Genomic DNA, 19054 nt, shown 5'->3' with positions numbered 1-19054 from the left:
TTATGTTAGTTTTATTAGAAATATTTTTTTAGTTGCAGAAAATTTTCTAATTGTTGTAGAAAAACAATAAAAATAGTAGGTCATTCTTCTCATTTTACACAACAACAAGCAAATAACAATATCTTTTTTGTCTTTTCCCACCAAGATTTCAATTTTAGTTTCCAGTCTAATTTTTAGATTACTTTTGAAAAGAGTAATACCATCTGTGTTCTATCTTCTTTATTTGAGTGTATGAATATTGAAATATTGTGTTAACTTTGGGAGGTGACATTCACTATACAAATATTCGGGTGTACGAATATTGAAATACTATGTTAACAATCACGACACAATGATTATTTTATTTATTTTCCTCAGTTTATTTATCATGTCGTGCTAACTATTTCATTTTGCAATAGTATATTTTCAACAATTATAACTTGATAACATTTTATGCATAGTAATTATAATTAATAAACTATTAATTACTTTATAACATTTTTTTATTTTGGAAAGTATAAGGATTTATATTTGTAAATTCTAAATAATTAAGTATTCTATAATTAATTACAATTTTTATTTTGTGTTTAAATTAATTGATTATATAATTTATAATTTTATTTAGATTGATAAATATTCAAAATTATTTTCAAATTAAGTACTAAAATTATATTGATAAAATAATCAATGCCTTGTATATATTTTATTTTTCCTTCAAATCATATATATGAATAATATACTTAAAATAAATAATAATTAATTACTTAAATAATAATTAAATAATAAATTTTATTATTTATCACATATCAAAATTTCAAAATCGTCTGCATAAAAAAAATAGAAAATTACTTAGTATGCTTTTATTCAAGGAATAAGTTATTGTATAATATAATATAATATTTTTCAAGAATTCTAAATTTTAAAAATTCAAAACAATGAATCAAAATTTTTAATTTCAAGAATTGAAGGTTTTTCTTAATTTTTATACTTGGGATGCTCATCTCTTGTGTATTAAAGTATTTTTATGTGCATATATAACAAGGAAAAATTTGAGACCATTTATAACTGTCGGGAATAAAATCAAGTTATTGGAAGCATTATAAACATACTTGTATTGAGACAAGTCATGAGATGTATGGGTAGAAATGGGCTATGGACTTGTATCTATACATAGCACATGATGTATGGGTAGAATTCACGTCCTCTAACACTGACAACAATATTAATATCAATCAAACTAAAACTCAATCTACCGTATTATCTTAAAAAAAAAAGTTTCAACAAGATTGTTTCATCAATGGAGTGATAAACTCAACTCAATTCATTAGTTTTAGTTTATTAAGAAAATTTAGAATAAAATAAGCTATAGAAAAAAATTATTAAATATTATTGTAGCAATTAAATACTCGTCTCAAAAACTAAAAATAATTAGATTAATGCCTCTCAATAATAATTACTTTCATTTTAATCATCCTTTTCTATAAATATTATTGCATTTTTAAAGTTTTTATTTAAAGTTAGAAAAGAATACATTTTCAAGGTTTTTTTCAAAATTTAATTTTAAAGAGTTATTTTCATAATTTTTGGAAGTATAGTTTTTATTAAAGATAATGTAGCAGCGTTCCAATAACAATGAGTTGATAGAATTAATTACCATGATGTTTTCATCCACCATATTAAATGGTTCGACCCCACATTTTATTGTACTTCAATAACTGATCTTTGAACATAATTGAACAACTGTGGATATGAAGAGTTAGGAAATGAGGTAGCCTTCATAATCTAAAAGTTAAGATTTTTATTTTCCTAACATAAATCCAAAGATTTTGACTTTTATAAAAGAAAATAAAAACAGTGCTGTTCTGAAGAATCTGTCAGGCAGAAATAAGATAATAGTTGAGTTTTTAGGTAATATGAATTTGTTAAGACTACAACTAACGACTCGTTTGACTATGAAGTATGAACCCCAGAATAACAGTAACTTTGCCTATATGCGTATCTGAAAAGTGGAATCTTCACACATACAGGACAAACCCCAAAGGAAATTTTTTTAAGAAAGAGAACATACTTTACACCCACCGACACGCTATCCTAAATTCCACTCCCCATTTTCTTCTTTTTCTACCTCTCTGATTTTACCTGTCATTACTGCAGAAAGTCTTTCTTTATTCTGGGTTGGAGTCCGGCATGTCAATGGAGTCAACCGGAATACCAACTCATGGTGGACGCTATGTTCTGTACAACGTTTATGGTAACCACTTCGAAGTTTCCAGAAAATACGTCCCTCCTATTCGCCCCGTCGGCCGTGGTGCTTATGGTATTGTCTGGTAAGATCTTTTTTCCCCTTCTAACTTTGTTTCGGTTTAAGTTCCTAGTTCGATTCACTTCCTGTTTATTTCAATTTCTGGGTTTGTTTTAGTCTTAGAGCTTCAACATGATAGTTTTTCAACAGGTCAATATGTGATCATTTTTCTTTTGTTAGATTCCAGTTTCTTGATTAATTAGTTAGTTACTAGTATGATCAAACAGGCTAGGTAGTCCCCCCCCCCCTTTTAAATTACAATTTTAATTTTAGTGCACTGTAATCACACTTGAGTATGTTACCCGGACTGAGTGTTAGACAAGGGTATGTGGCTAATACAAGTATTTCGAGGACCAAAATTTTATAGCCATGTCCAAATATATTTTGTATATGGATACTTGAGGAAAATGAAAACTCTGGGTAATACGGTTTATAAAAGGTATTTGGCAGTGTGATCGCTTTTGATGAAATTAAGCTGCCAAATTCTAGGGTTCCATTGAAGTTAATAACTTTAGGTTCGGCTTTCAGGCTGAGAAGATTGAAAGAAAGCTAACATTCTGTTCATTTGACTTACTGTCTATTTTGTTATTAACAATGTGAGGCTAAGATTTGATTTCCCCATCTTTTTCCCAGTGCTGCTTTGAATTCAGAGACGCGTGAGGAGGTTGCTATCAAGAAAATTGGTAATGCATTTGACAATAGGATTGATGCCAAAAGGACATTGCGAGAGATCAAGCTTCTTCGTCACATGGATCATGAGAATGTAAGCGCTGTTGGTTTCATAGTTCCCATGGTTAACTTTTTGATGGACGTTTCAATAATGTTGTTTAAGTCATAGACTCCTAATTGTTAGGCTTCTTGCTTGTATAAGGTCAGGTTTCTATGGCTAAACAATATCTGTATTTGGTCCCTATTTGTGTACTTAGAGGGATTTGGCCTAACATTCCTGTTGATTTGAGTTCCTTGAGAAGATCATCTTTTAACCCTAAAGTAACTTTGAACCTTTAAGGACAGGCCAATCTTACGATATTGTGCATGAACACTATTTTACCATTTCATATTAGAAAGCACTATCTAACCAGGCTTCTCTTGAATCTTATAAAAATTCTTCTTATCAGTCTTTATATGCTTCAATGAAACTGGAGCACATTACATTTTGCCATGTGTATGACTATCAGAATTCCTTTTTCTGGCTTGACTAATGCTTTCATCTTTGCAAGTTTACGGCCAACAGAGGACATGTTTTATGTTGGTTTCTTACTCTTAGGTCTGGTTAACAACGTTCCTTCACTTGTTGTGTATGCATCTTAATAATGGCATGAGAGTACACTGAAGTAGTAATATCTGGTTGTGGAATTATAGTTTGATTGGTTCGTCCCTTTTTTCTTCAGGTGATTGCCATCAAAGACATCATACGGCCTCCGCTGAGGGAGAACTTTAATGATGTCTACATTGTTTATGAACTGATGGACACTGATCTTCATCAAATCATACGATCTGACCAACAATTGACAGATGATCATTGTCGGGTTGGTATCAAATACATCCCCTCGTATAAATATATAACAGGATCTTCCTACTGTCTTTTGTCATATTTAGTTAGAAACATCGAATGATTTATGTTTAGCTGTCTGGAAGCTATAACCATTGTTGATCATGCAGTTCCACTCTTGCAGTACTTTCTATATCAGATTTTACGAGGGCTCAAGTATGTACATTCAGCAAATGTATTGCATCGTGATTTAAAGCCCAGCAATTTGCTTCTGAATGCTAATTGCGACCTTAAAATTGGGGATTTTGGGCTTGCAAGGACGACATCCGAAACTGATTTTATGACAGAATATGTAGTCACTCGTTGGTATCGAGCGCCAGAATTACTTCTAAATTGTTCTGAGTACACTGCTGCAATTGATATTTGGTCGGTAGGTTGCATACTTGGTGAAATGATGACCAGGCAACCCCTCTTCCCTGGAAGAGACTATGTGCATCAGTTGAGGCTTATCACAGAGGTATTTTCCAGAATTTCTCACTAGAAACTACAGGAAGCCTCTTTAGATTCTCTTTTAACACTTGGCATTTTTCTTGAAGTGTGAAGATCTTTTAATTGCGTCCTACAATGCCATTTGGTTTATGTTTTGGCCTGTTCCTCTTCACCCTTTGGTTGTAAGATTCTGAGATGTATTTTGCTTCTTCAGTGAAATTGCATGATCTTGTATTCTAATGAGGTCAAACCAGCAATAGTTGGGGCCATCCAAGAAATGTTACCTTGGATCTGAACTGATAGTTAAATGGTTGAGCATTTAGTTTGTAAGGTCTAATACAAAATCAAAATCTCGAAATAATGAGTATATGATTGTCTGAAGACTTGATTTTTATCTCATTCTCCTCCTTTTACCTTGATTTGCAGTTCTGTTAGATCAATATGGACTCCGCATTGACATTCTATCTTAATTTATTTGTGTTTTATTAGTGCTGGTATTAGATTGACAATTGTGGCCTAAGAGACGCCGTAGATATTTTTCCAAAGGTGTTGAGTAGTTTCTTGTTTTGATGGAAGTTGAACAAAGTATGCTAAATTTCTGCATGGTTTCCTTTGTCTTGAATAGCTTATAGGTTCACCTGATGATTCCAGCCTTGGGTTCCTTCGAAGTGACAATGCCAGAAGATATGTTAGACAGCTTCCACAATACCCAAGGCAAAATTTTTCTGTTAGATTTCCTAACATGTCACCTGGTGCTGTTGATTTGCTAGAGAGGATGCTTATCTTTGATCCGCATAGGCGCATTACAGGTATAACTAGTTGCTGAATTCTTACATGTTTTTCACAATTAAGATTCATATAGTTCTAAGCTTGTTTTAAGCCCAAATTGCCATGTTGTGTTAATTATTTTACCAGCATCGGACAATTTGCACGATTCTTATACTCAGAACTGAATCATCCCTTTCTTTATCCCACCCGTTGCTCTCCAATTTTCCTTCTCCACCACCTTAAGGTCCTTTCTTCATTTGCTGACAACTTTTTATTATTTATTGCAGTCGATGAAGCTCTATGCCACCCATACTTGGCACCTCTTCATGACATCAATGAGGAGCCTGTATGCCCAAGGCCTTTCAATTTTGATTTTGAGCAGCCATCTTTTACTGAAGAAAATATCAAGGAGCTCATCTATAGAGAATCTGTAAAATTCAATCCAGACCCAATTCATTGAGGATCATTTGTTGTATAGTGTACCTAGCACCTTGTGTTTGCTATAACACCATGTAGAGGCTCATCAGTCCATCTGTGTGCCTCGGCCTTGAAAACTCGTAAACAGAATGATAGTTTATTCCACTTTCAATCTCTTGCTAGAGAGATTAGTTAATCAAGCTGATGATGCTGTTATCAGTTCATTCTATCTTGAGGAGTAAACCAGTAATATGCACGTCTGGAGCATGTGTTAAATCTAAAGTCATGTAGGTTTTCCTCGGTACAGTAATATACGTTAAGGCTTCAGTGCTCTGATCTGCTGATTCTATAACTTTCTAGTCTTACGATGAAACTTCTTTTCTTTTTTCTTTATCTGTATATATTGGTTACATCAAGCTGGCTCTTCCTGGAATTCCTTCTGATTCTGGTCTGTTAGCTATCTCGTTCAATTGGTGCTATCTGGTTTTGTTTTTCTTGAAATAAGAATGTTGTGTACAAAAATTGGTATGTGTTATGCTGGTGAATGGTGATTCTTGCGATATTGGTATTACCATTTCTCAAGCAATTTTACAGTAATGATCTATATAAACCCATCACTGTATGAGAATGCATTTACGTTATTATAATATGATGCAACTTGTCATAAGATAATGTTGAGAATCTTACTACATGTAACAATCGACTTAGGTTTTACTTTAATCGATTCAATCACATATGATTAACCATATAGGTGCAAGTTTTGAGCATCACTCTATCAATGGACAAGGGCTCGGCCGGAAAGTCACAAGCTGTGATTTTCTTCTGTCCTTGATCAGGTAATAGGTCACATGGCCGAGGACTAACTCCACTTGTGATCCCCTCAACATCAGTGCAAGTCCATGGCACCTTCTTTGCTTTAGCTGCCATTCCGATTGTGACATTGGCTATGCAGATTTGAGTAAATGGATCACCCTCGATGCCTTCCAATCTGGCCGCCATCGACACGTTATTGGCCACAATATCTCTATAATTGATCCCTTGGATCACTGGCAATGCATTGGGATCGTAGTGATTATCAGCATGTTGTTTATAGTTCCCTGTCATCCAAAACACCCATTTCATGGTGTGCAAAGACATTCTTCTCACGAAGATGTCTTTCACAAACCCTCCTCTCCCTCTTGCAGTCTTGATCCTGACCCCGGATTCCGTATGAACAGCAGTGATGTCTTCGGCTCTGACATCCTGGATTCCGCCTGACATCTCGCTTCCCAACGCGATGGCGGCACTGTAAGGAGATATGCATGTCAGCCTCCTGATGACCAACTGTTTGGTGGGCATCCCAAATGAAATCCCATATTCATCCCAACCACTCTTCACTGCTATACAGTCATCCCCTGAGACTATGTAACTGTCCTCAATCCTAACATTGGTGCAAGAATCTGATCATCAAAACATGTTAGAAAAACAACAGTAATTAGAAGTTGACGACAATTTAATGTTCTGAAAAACATTCGGGTTGTTTTTTGTGTTAATGCCTGGATTGATGCCATCAGTGTTAGGGGATTTGACGGGAGCGAGGATTGTGATGCCTTGTATAAGAATGTTGCTGCATCATCATCATCAAGAAGTAAATAAAAACCAAGAATTAATCACGTCTCCCATATCTGTTTTTTACACGTGGAGAGATAAGATTGAAGATAGCATAAAATGGTTTACCTGCTATAAACTGGATGAACATTCCATGATGGGGAGTTCAGAAGGGTTAGATTGGAAATTTGAATGGTATCCGAGTACATAAACTCGATAAGGTAAGGCCGGGTATATTTCAACTTCCCCTTGTGGAATTTTTGCCACCAGAATGAACCTTGACCATCGATAGTACCATTGGCCCCTGATAAACCAGATGGTAATTAACTCATGTAGGGTCCATTGATTTGGTAAAGTTAAGTTACTACTAATTGATTGATGCAGATAAACATAGTATAAACCTGTAACGATGACGTCAGTGAGATTAGTGCCATATATCAGGCTGGTAAACCTTCCACCAGCTGCATCCCTTCCACGACCATAGGATGGCAAAGGCTTCAAAACAGGCCATTCTTTCATATCCTAAACCAATTGATTAGTCAAAAGAGTTAAGGGTTAAGATAAAATGAAGCAAATGCTGTTGTTTGTGCTACCTAATACTATCACCATAAGTCAAAAAAACCCACTAACTGTTGGTAGTAAACAAGCATTGGGGCGTGATTTTCGCACCCAAATAACAGTGGGGTCATAACAATCAATAAACGAAACGAGAGAAATTCAAATGTCTTTGTTTCTGATTTCTGAGTCTTCGTTAGGTGCAAGTGCACTTAAAACCCAACTTCCCAGTATCATAATGGCAGATTTATTTTTGTTCTCTACTTATATGCAGGGCAGATTGTTGATAAGTAGTTCGGGATATATATATAAAATATACATGTTAAAAGTAGGTTTGGTACAAGTAGTGATTATTTTCAACAAGATATTCTTAATTTAGGATAATCTTAATCATTAAAATTTAAGAAAAAAAGTTAAATGTTCAATTTGTATTAGATATTATAAATATTTAAGTTTACTTTTACCTAATATTAAACTTTGTTTTTACCAAATTATTAAAATACTACTTTGAACAAGTTTATCGTTAAAAATGTTACTAAATTTATCATTAAAAATTATAAATTTTATAAAAGAATCAAATTTGAAAAACTTGAAAGGCCAAACACAGATTTGTTATTTTTAATCACTAATTGTAATATTAAAATAAAAATATTCAAAACTCAAACAACTTCAAAAAATTATAAAATTTAGGAGAACCCTAAATTGGCGTCTACTTATGGGTATTGATATGGATAAAGGGAATTGTTATATAGATATTTTTTGAAAATATTTTTCCACATGCATAATTTCCAATGTATTCATTGTGGGTGATAATGACAATTGCATTTCGAAGATATAAACCACAGGACACGAAATATGTTTTATTCAACCCCACGAATCTACCACTGATAAGTATTTAGGGCCAAAATAACACATATTGATTGGTCAGTATCTTTCATGGCCTTGTTTTGGTCTGGAAAGAAACTTATATATCCCAGCCACTTGAGGGTACGGCGTTAGAAAAGTGGAACACGAAATTGAATGCAACTTTAATCGAAAAACAGACTAATAACCAAACCTGAGAAGCAAGAAGAAAAGCGTGTTTTTGAAGATAGAGAGTGAAGTGGCTGGTTAGGCTGAAGCTCCCGGTCAGCCATTTTCCAGCAGGAACATAAAGCTGAGCCCCTCCATCAGATGCATACTTGCTGAGATGATTAACTGCATCCTGGAATGCTTTAGTATTGGATGTTTTCCCATCACCAACTCCTCCAAAGTCTGTGATTGATGCAGTGTGTCGTCTGCAACTTATCCCCGTGTACGCAAAGGACTCCGCCACCTTTCCTTTCCTGGCCTCACCACCTCTTACACCCAATATAAAACCCACCAAGACAAGGACTGTGACTATCCTGGTCATCTGCAAGAAGAGAAATTAAGTACCCATTGGAGTAACTTATGAGGAAAAGTAAAGAAAAGCTAAGGAAGAAGGAAAGGTGTGAAGGGTATTTACTTTGGTCCTCATCGGATTCATCCCTAACAACTCCATTGTTAGGAAATGGTGAAGACTAGAACTTGCTATGTGATGTGCTAAAGAGACAAATGAAGTGTATATATATAGAAGCTGGGAGTTGTACAGTTTCAAATTGGATGGGTGGGTTTACTTTCTTCAGCAATTGGGCTTCTTGTCCTACTTCAAAGTGAAGCATTGTTTATCATGGTTTTACTTTAAAAAATAATATTCAGATAATGGGACAAAGAAATTACTACTCCTTTAAATATATATTAATTTGCGAAAGGGAAATTATGACCAGATTCTTTTTCATATAAAATAAGTTCAAAAAGAAGACTAAATGTTAAATTTTTATACTGTCAAATTTGGAACACCATGTTCTTTTTGTGGTTTGCGTTAATGGAAAAAACGTGGAGCACTCATTATTAAAGTCATTATTCCAATTCAATAAGTATACGACCCAGAACGACAGCCATTTTCTTTTCGGGGTTAGCCTAAGTGAATGATAAAAGTAAAACTACTTGTGTTCTATATATGATAAAAACTTGCCTATTGAACACATTACTTTGGGGCTACTATAAAAAACGTGTAAGCTTGTTAGTTTTTTGCTTGAATTGTGGACGCAAAAAGGACCAGGTTATTTTGCTGATTGGCCACTCCTTACAGAAAGTAATTCACTTTCTTATGTAAGCATCCAAGCTTTCATTATATGGACCACGACATCCATAGTTAAAAAAAATTATTCTCTCCTAATCTCTCCTCCCTCTTTGCTCATGTGACCGGCCAGTGCCACCCACTTTCACATATATATGTAAAATTTGGTGGGTCCTTTCCCTTTTCCTTCCCCTCCATTCTCTTGATCATTATTAGCTCTGACCCGCCTAAAACACCATGGTGATGGTTAAGCGGTTCAGGTTCCTCTTACTTCCAAGTTTCACCCAATGCCCGTTCAAGATGATGTTCGATATTGTTTAATGCAATCGTATAAACATAAAATTTGTATTGCTTTCACGTAATCAATGAAAACTAAGAGGCAGTCTCGATTTTCATTATTGTTGTTGAAGATTTTGCTTAGGTGAATGAATGAACGTTTCTGGCCTTGCCGATAAGTGGGATTTGGTGGCTGAACTGAAATAAGCAGTCCTTTCGGCCACTTTTTAGACATCTATCTATGGTCCATCAATCTCTATAACATTAAAAGTGCACTTTCACGTGAGCCCCATTCCTATGTAAGAAATGGCCTTGTCTTGTCTCCTCCAACAAACAGTTTCCTAATCGGCTTTTGTTTTTGGTTCATATTCGAAACTAACGGGTTTCTCAAAGAATGTGTGAGCTATTTGGTCGAAGAAATTACACGCCATGCAGACAGGCACGTGGGTGGCAATGCCGGATCACGTTTGGAGTTTTAAAGATGAAACAGCTTTTAAAAATATATTTTTTAAAAGGTAAACTATATAATTAATCATTCAATTATTAGTATATTTTATTTTGATTATTCAATTATAAATAATTTTATTTTTGTCTTTACTAAATCATTAACAAAATGATGGCGTGACCTCTTTTATTTGGTATAATTACACGTTTAATCCTCAATACTAATATATTCTATTAATTTATTCTTAATTTTAAATAATTCAATAAATTTAACTTTATTTATTTATAAATTTCAAGAATTTGTAATATGGGAAGGAATGACTGTATAATGATTTGTCTTTTGACATTTAAATTTATACCTATTTTGAGACTTATTCAAAAGAAAAACTTCAGAACAATGTTTAACAAAATGGCCATGATTATAACGCAGAAAAGGAAATGTGTAGCAATTTTCTTTAAAAGATTTTCTCATCACTACTTAAATTGTATTATTTAATTATTATAATTCATTAATTTAAATTTTATTTAGATATTAAAAAATATTTCTTATAATAATAATTAGATAATTATTTGATGCGTATAAAACTCTACAAGCATGATTAAGTAATCGGTAAATGTCTTATATTTTAAAAACTAATTTTCTTCACATTTAAAAAGAGAAATAAATAATATATAACATATTTTATTTAAATAATATTTTGGGTAAACCACCAAAATAGTTATTTTTGTTTACCTCGGGTTATATTTTAGTCACTTATATTTGAAATGTTACGTTTTAGTCACTTACGTTAACGTGTTGTGACATTTTAGTCATTGAGCTATTAATTGCTATTAATAGTGTAGCTGTAAGTTGACGTGGCACGTTAAATCATCATTTCAAATAAAAATTTTATGTTAAATTATACAATTTGTCTCCATATTTTTCCATTTTGAGTAATTTTTTCTTTTATATTCTTTTAACTTTCCTTTTTTTTTTTCAGTATATTTGCTTCTCCCCTTGTTTTGCCCCTTTCTCCATATCTTTTAACATAGTTTTTCTATATTTTCCATTTGTTAAAACATTTTTTATGTTTATGAAAAAAAAGAAAAGACGAAATTTGAAATCAAAATAAAACTTGCTTTGCATATTCTCACCCCACAATTACAAACCCTCGTCATCCATCATCACTTTAACGAACTAATTTGGATCTCTCAATGATCTAGTCTACAAGCTCGCTTCACTCAAAGACCTCGGCTGTTGTGACTTATGGCAGTCCACCCTCAACAAAGTTTCCCGAGTCCATTCCCTTAATCTCCTAACCAACCCCCACGACCATATCATTTATTTTACCTACAACATTCTCGCCCTCTCAAAACTACGTTGTTTCACAGATTCTTCAAACTAGCTCTACACTCTCAATGACTAAAATGGCCACTATACGAAACTAATCATCAACTTCACCCAAACCTATTTGATTTTACGCTCTCTTTCTTTCTTCAATTTATTCATTCTCGACTTCCAATCAAGCTTGCTTGGGAATATCCAATAAGGTTTAAAGCAATTTTATCGTTTGCTTAATTTATTCTTTAGAAAATAAAAAGAAAAGGAAATGAATAATTTACACGATTCTGTAAAAGTTTGGAAAAGGAAAAAAATTATTTTGAATATAAAAAATTCAATTTATGTTTAGATTTTATTAAGAATATGATTTTTATATTGATTAGTTAGATCCAATTTTAGTTTTAAATTTAGGCTATATTCAAATCTCTATTTGATTAAGAATGATTGATATTCGGTTTTGAGTAAAATTCAATTTAGTAATCATGTGAAAGAAACAATGATTTGATTTATTTGGTGGGTAAAGATTATATTTCTGCAGTGAAAAATAAAAGAAAAGAGAAAAATAAAAGGGAAGAAGAAAAGAAAAATAAAGAAAAAAATTGCTCAAAAAAATAAAAGTATAGCGACTGGTTTTAACAAATGGAAAACATAAAAAAACTACGTTAAAAAAATGAAAAAGGAAAGAAAACATGGGGAGAAAGAGAAGAGAATGAGGAAAAAAGAAAAAAAAGGAAAGTTCAAATAATATAAAAGAAAAAAATTAAATTACTCAAAAAAAAGGGATCAATTATATAATTTAACCTAAAATTTTCATTTGAAATGATGATTTAACGTGCCATGTCAGCTTACTATTACACCGTTAACGACAATTAACGCTTAGTAACCAAAATGTTACAACACGATAACGTAAGTGACTAAAACGTAACATTTCAAACATAAGTGACTAAAGTGTAACTTGATAAAAACAAAAGTGACTATTTTGATAGTTTACCCTAATATTTTATAAATAAAAAAAGTTGGAGAAAGAAAAAGGAGAGAATAAAAGGATAAAAGAGTGCATTCGATCTTTGAAGGTTTTCTTTGTCGCTGATGAGAGTCGAGGGAGAAGAAGAATGAACTATTATGATTGAGGTAGGAAAAACGATTGTGACATAGACTAGTGAGCGACAAAAGACAACAAACAAGGCCAACCATACTAACAGCATCATTGATAAAGGATAACAATGATTACAACAAGAACAAGAATAAGAAATAACAGGTGCAGGGGGTAAATGAGAAGTCAGCTGTGGTGGTAGTTGGGGCATTTAAAAAATGGCATGTATGTGTATCTGAAAGGTGGAATCTTCACCGGAGATTCACATATACATATGTTATATTGGAAAAACCCCAAAGGGGAAATTTTTTAAGAAAAAAAATATACTTTACACCCACCGACATGTTATCCTAAATTCTATTCCCCATATTCTTTTTTTATACCTTTAAGCTATTTTACCAAATTGACTTAAAACAATAAAATATCTACAACAATGACTCAAGTTCAAAAACAACACCTATATAAAAATTTTGTTATGGGAGGAAAATTTGGTCTAAAATAGGTTTTTAAATTTCTGTTAAATTCTGTTTTCTGCTTAATTACTAGTCAAAACAATGCGTTATATAAGGGTTTAATGAAACAGTTCGTTTAGGGTGTATGGGGAACAAAACGAGGCGTTTTAGGAGTTAAGTAAACGATGCTAACATCGAGACAACTGGCATGATCAGTTGTAACCGTTTTTGTTCTTTTCCTACAAAGCAACCTTCTCCTATATGTATAATACCAGTAGAAAGGAAGTAGAAGGAGCCATCTATTATGAAATGAAGTTTTTCTCTTAACCTATCTTATCTCTATTCTTTACTCTTATTTCTCAATTTTTGCATTTATCTTATTTCTAAAAATCAATTTCTAACAAAGGTATCAGAACTTGACAATTCTCATGGTCGGGGAGGGGATTTCCACTCGTTTGCAGAAGGACGTCACACATTTACAATAGGATGTCACCAAATTTTATATTGAGTTTTCCTAGTTGGGCAGTCGTATTACCGAGAGGTTTAAGGAGATGAAGGAATAACTCCAAGAGGAGCTAAAAAATAGACTTCAAGGTCAGATTCAAGGCTTATTTGAGCAGTACTTAGGGAAACTTTTACCTACTGACAAATGGAAAGGGGTGTTGGGAAACCCTTCGCCTGGGTTCCCCCCAAAGGACCCTCCACTTAAATTCCTTCTAAAAAAGCCATGCTACCCTCCGCAAAGAAAGGACAGTAGCTCCTAGCAGAGTGGAAATGTTGAGGTTAGTTACAACTCGTCTAAATTGGAATGCCCTCACTTTGATGGTACGAATTTTAGAGGATGGTGGGTCAAGCTTGAGCAATAATTTCTGGTAGAAGCGGTGCGTGTACACAATAGGGTAAGGGTAGTTATGCTGCATTTGGAGGGTCAAGCCTTAGACTGACACCATTTTTATGCTCAATGATAGGGTGGTTTCCATATACCAGAATGAGAGGCTTATGCTTAGAGTTTGAAAGATAGGTTTGGTTCTCAGACTTTTCAAGACCCTATGATTGAATTAATCGCTTTGAAGCAAATAACAATAGTAGATCAATACCAGGACTCGTTTATGAGTTTTTTCAATCAACTTCAGTTACTAGAACCATATGCCCTTAGTATTTTCATTGGAAATTTGTGAATATATATTTGTCAATATGTAAAGCTATTAAAACCCAAAACCTTGATAGGGGCTTTCCTGGTATCTCATCATGTGGAAGTTATTTTTAATGGAATGCCTAGAAAGGGACTGTTATCTAGTTGGGGAACTTAGGGACGCACCACACCACTACCTACTATGTACACCGGTGTGTCTAAAAATTTAGCTCCTACAGCAGCCACTAGTATAGGGGCAGTGGTACAACAATCCCAATCCAGACCAAAGGGCCACCTAAGTTCATATCCCCAGCTAAAATAGAGGAAAGGAAAAAAAGGATTGTGTTTTTTATGTGGGGCCAAATACAGTGCAGGTCATAGATGCATGAGGTCTAAATTGTATTAATTGTTGTTAGATCATAGTGCCAAGGGGGAAAATGAAGAATACTAAGAATACAGTGACCTGTCGGAAGATATTAACATGGGAGAAGACTATCCTACAGGTCTAGTGATGTCATTACAGGTTATCAAAGGTTCCCAAAACTTTCACACAATAAGAGTAGCTGCCAATATTGGTAACATTAAGGTTATTATATTGATTGATTTAGGGAGTACTCACAATTTTGTCAGTACCAAATTAGTAAAATAGTTGGCCTTACCAGTTAGCCCTTTGAACAAATTGACGGTTATTGTCGCCAATGGAGCCACATTAATAGCTTATGGGATATCTAGAGTTATTGAATGGTAGGTGCACACGACCAAGTTCTACACTGATTTTTATGTGCTACGACTTAAGTGTGATATGGTTCTAGGGGTTCAGTGGCTGTTGTCATTAGGCACTATCACCTGGGAATTTAGTTCCCTTATTATGCGGTTCACATATAAAAAGAAACCTTGTGTGCTACATAGAATTCATTTTGGGAACATTCATGTACTAGATGATACTCAATCCTCTAAATGCCTATCCTTGGTTGGTAGACTCTTAGGGCCTGGTGCTGTGTTGGTGTTAGCCTCTGACTAAGCCTTCCTAATGGCTACCATGATCTCTTCTCCTGAGATGATTCAACCCTTGTTAGAGGAGTTCCAAGACATTTTTCAAGAGCCTAAGGGACTACCCCCAACTGTGGTTAAGTTGAGACCTTATAGGTACCTTCCAATACAGAATAATGAAATGGAGAAAATGGTATAAGAAATGTTGCAAGCTGGCATCATTAGGGACAATAATAGCTCTTTTGCATCCTCTATAGTCATGGTAAAAATGAAAGATGGGACTTAGAGAATGTGTGTTGATTCTAGAAACTTGAACTAGCTTACTGTCAAAGACAGATTTCCTATTTCTATTATTGAAGAGTTACTAGATGAGTTGGGAAAGGCAGCAATATTCTCCAAATTGGACCTCAGATCAGGCTATCATCAAATTAGAACACGGGAATCGGACATCCACAAAACGTCCTTTCAAACACATGAAGGGCACTACGAATTTTTAGTCATACCTTTTAGTTTCACCAATGCGTAATCTACTTTTCAAGCTCTTATGAATTCTATTTTTAAACCACTGTTAAGAAAATTTTTATTAGTTTTTTATGATATAATTGTGTATTCGGTTTCTTGGTAGGATCATTTGGAGCATCTTAGAATAATTTTTGGCATCTTAAGGAGTCATCAGCTATTTGCAAAGAAAAGTAAGTGTCAATTTGAGTCTGAACAGATTGACTACTTGGGACATATTATTTCTAAAGGGAAGGTGGCCATAGATCAATGGCTTGGAAGGTTCCTCGATTTTTTAAAGAATTTAGGGGATTTCTTGGTTTATTAGGCTATTATAAAAGGTTCATTGAGGGGTATGGTACCATGGCAAAACCTTTAACTGACCTGTTGAAGAAAGGAGAATGATGTTGGTCATCATAGGCTGAGCAAACCTTCTTGGCTCTGAAGGTTACTCTCAGCACGTCACTAGTCCTAATATTACCAGATTTTCATGAAAGCTTCTGCATCGACACTGATGCTAGCAATACAGGGGTTAGGGCCGTGTTACAAAAAAAAGGGTCAACTAATCGCTTATTTCAGTAAGGTCTTAGAAACAAGGTATCAATCACCGTCCATATACTAAAAAGAAATGTTGGTAGCATTGTTAGCTGTCAAGAAATGGCACCCATACTTGGTAGGATGCCAATTTTGTATCAGAACTGACCATCAAAGCATGAGATTCCTCTTAGATCAACAAGCAATTACACATTTCCAGCAAAAATGGGTAGCAAAAATGTTGGGATATGATTTCGAGGTGTTTTATAGGAAGGGTAATACTAATATAGTGGCTAATGGGTTATCTCGACAACATAATCAAGGGGAGGGTTAGTGTTGGCTGATGGCAAGCTCTTCGATAGTGTATGATCTTTTCAGCAGGGTACCAGCATCATGGCAGAAGAAGCAGAGACTTCAGAAACTTTGTGATGAGTTACAACAACAACCCTCAACATATCCCAAATATACTTGGGACTGTAAATTCTTAAAAAGAAAAGGGAAATTGGTGGTAGGTTCTGACTTAACTCTCAGAAAGGAGTTATTTGCTAAGTTTCATGAAGGCGCTACAGGAGGTCATTCAGGAATCAAAGCTACTCGACCCTAAATGACAAGTGTGGTATATTAGAAGGGTATGAACACTAACGTTAAGCAGTGGACAAGGGAGTGTTTAGTTTTCCATTGTTGTAAATACGACACATTTGCTCACCCTGGTCTCTTTCAAACCTTACTTATTCTAAATTAAGCTTGGTTAGAAATAACGATGGACTTCATTGAGGGTATTCCAACTTCAAAGTGGAAGGATACCATTTTGGTAGTTGTGGATCGACTTACTAAGTACGGTCATTTCATTACTTTGGCTCATCCGTACTCTATTGTTACTGTGGCTGTGGCTTTTCTTGACAATGTTTACAGGTTGTATGGATTTCTTGATGCAATAGTATTGGATCAAGAATGAGTTTTCGCTAGCTCTTTCTGGCAATAACTTTTTTGCAGGTTGGGCACTAAGATCAAGTTATTTACAGCTTATTTGTAACACCCCTAACCAGTCCCCGTCATCGAATTAGAATTATGGAACATTACCATAAAAATCTGTACAATTAACATAAAAATATAACAATAATTTCATTCAACATAAATTACCTTAAAATCATTAAAATCCTAGCAAACATATACATCTGGGTGTTAAATCGAGCATTTGAGGCCCTAAAAATAGTTTGGAAACAATTCGGGACTAAATTGAAATAAATTAGAAAATTTTGAAAATAAGGGTCACACGGCTGTGTGGCTAGGTCGTACAATATAGCCCATACTGTGTGATACTCGAACAAAGGGACACATGACTGTGTTTCAGCCCGTGTCTTAAACTGCGTAACTTACTGAGTTAGGTCACACGACCATGTCGCAAGCCATGTGCCAGACCGTGTAACTCTTTGACTTGTAACACACAGCCGTGTCGTAGACTATGTACTAGACTGTGTAACTCATTGTATTGAAATAATAAGTGACACACGACTGTGTAGCCAAGCTGTATGTGTCACATGGCCGTGTGACAGCCTGTGTCCCAGGCCGTGTACTCTATAATTTGACCTTAAAAACAAGCCAATTTAAGTTCAAAACTTACTCAATCAACCACTCCATTTGTGCATACATTCAAAAGAATTAAACACCTGTCAAACACATCTAAACATACCAATTCAATCAACCTATTTCACCTAACCAATATGCCATTCAAAGGCACCACATTTATACCAAAACAACTTCAATCAAAACAAGGCTATAATGCCACATCACAAGCACAAAACATATTTAATTTAGCTACCTAATGACCTCAATTATAAACCATTCAATCTTCATCATAAACATACCAAAAATACCATATATTACCAAGTACATAAAAGTGAGCAAAGAACATAAATTTTCCAAGGCACTAAAAGTCCATCAAACAAGATATATACTCCAAAAGCATATTCATACCAAATTGATCATTAACACATTAAAGAACTACCAATGTATAAAGTCCTATACATGCCATTTATAACCTTGGCCTAAATAACTCAAAAACTACCAAAGTGATTGCTGAACAGTGTGCTAGTATTCCGACAAGCTTCTAACCTATCAAGCTTTTGATAATCTACGAAACAAATGACAATAACTACGTAAGCAACTAGTGCTTAGTAAGCTTGTAAAAACTCAAACATAACTTACCATTCTTAAGCTCAATTTATAAAATGAACATAACATCTTTACCATACTCATAAGCTTAATACATTCTTATAAGCATCAACAAACTCACAAATTAGTACGCTCACGTATAATGCATATAAAAAATCAACCATTTCACAAATGAATCTTTATGAACATAACATTATCGCATAATCGTTTAGTTCCTTTCAATTCATTTGCATTCATCCAAATTTACCGTTTCAATAGATTATGAGCAAATATCCATTTGAACACATGCCTTGCCAAGTGCCTTTACTTACCCGTTGAACTATCTAGAATTTTATTGGATACTCGAGAATGCTCACACATAGTGTGCCTTTCCATATAACTGTAACCATTCCTTTTCAATAGTGCTCACATGA

The 19054-nt window shown here is 34.3% G+C and overlaps 2 protein-coding genes across 3 annotated transcripts; one reads left to right on the top strand and one right to left on the bottom strand.

The window, feature by feature from the left end:
* Window positions 1-1666: 1666 nt before the first annotated feature.
* On the top strand, window positions 1667-5969 carry LOC108455806 (mitogen-activated protein kinase 4). Of its 2 annotated transcripts, none has more exons than XM_053030597.1 (7): window positions 1667-1747; window positions 2134-2306; window positions 2915-3044; window positions 3673-3810; window positions 3958-4290; window positions 4888-5071; window positions 5318-5969. In XM_053030597.1, exons 2-7 carry the CDS (start codon window positions 2167-2169, stop codon window positions 5488-5490), a joined length of 1098 nt encoding a protein of 365 aa, XP_052886557.1. In that variant the 5' UTR covers window positions 1667-1747; window positions 2134-2166; the 3' UTR covers window positions 5491-5969. The 2 variants fall into 2 exon arrangements, with proteins under 2 accessions (XP_052886557.1, XP_017609847.1); XM_017754358.2 differs by lacking the exon at window positions 1667-1747 and adding an exon at window positions 1757-1887.
* Window positions 5970-6085: 116 nt separating this feature from the next.
* LOC108455796 (probable polygalacturonase) lies at window positions 6086-9313 on the bottom strand. The gene is made up of 6 exons (XM_017754347.2): window positions 9076-9313; window positions 8647-8982; window positions 7436-7556; window positions 7164-7338; window positions 6983-7053; window positions 6086-6886 (listed from the first exon to the last, which is right to left on the bottom strand). The coding sequence occupies exons 1-6, from the start codon at window positions 9109-9111 to the stop codon at window positions 6177-6179; spliced, it is 1449 nt and encodes a 482-aa protein (XP_017609836.1). The 5' UTR covers window positions 9112-9313; the 3' UTR covers window positions 6086-6176.
* Between the last annotated feature and the right edge of the window lie 9741 nt (window positions 9314-19054).

The sequence above is a fragment of the Gossypium arboreum genome, chromosome 7 (genome assembly GCF_025698485.1).
Source record: "Gossypium arboreum isolate Shixiya-1 chromosome 7, ASM2569848v2, whole genome shotgun sequence".
Taxonomy (NCBI): domain Eukaryota; kingdom Viridiplantae; phylum Streptophyta; class Magnoliopsida; order Malvales; family Malvaceae; genus Gossypium; species Gossypium arboreum.
Note: the sequence above shows the minus strand (reverse complement) of the source record. Positions and strands in the feature narration are given on the sequence as shown.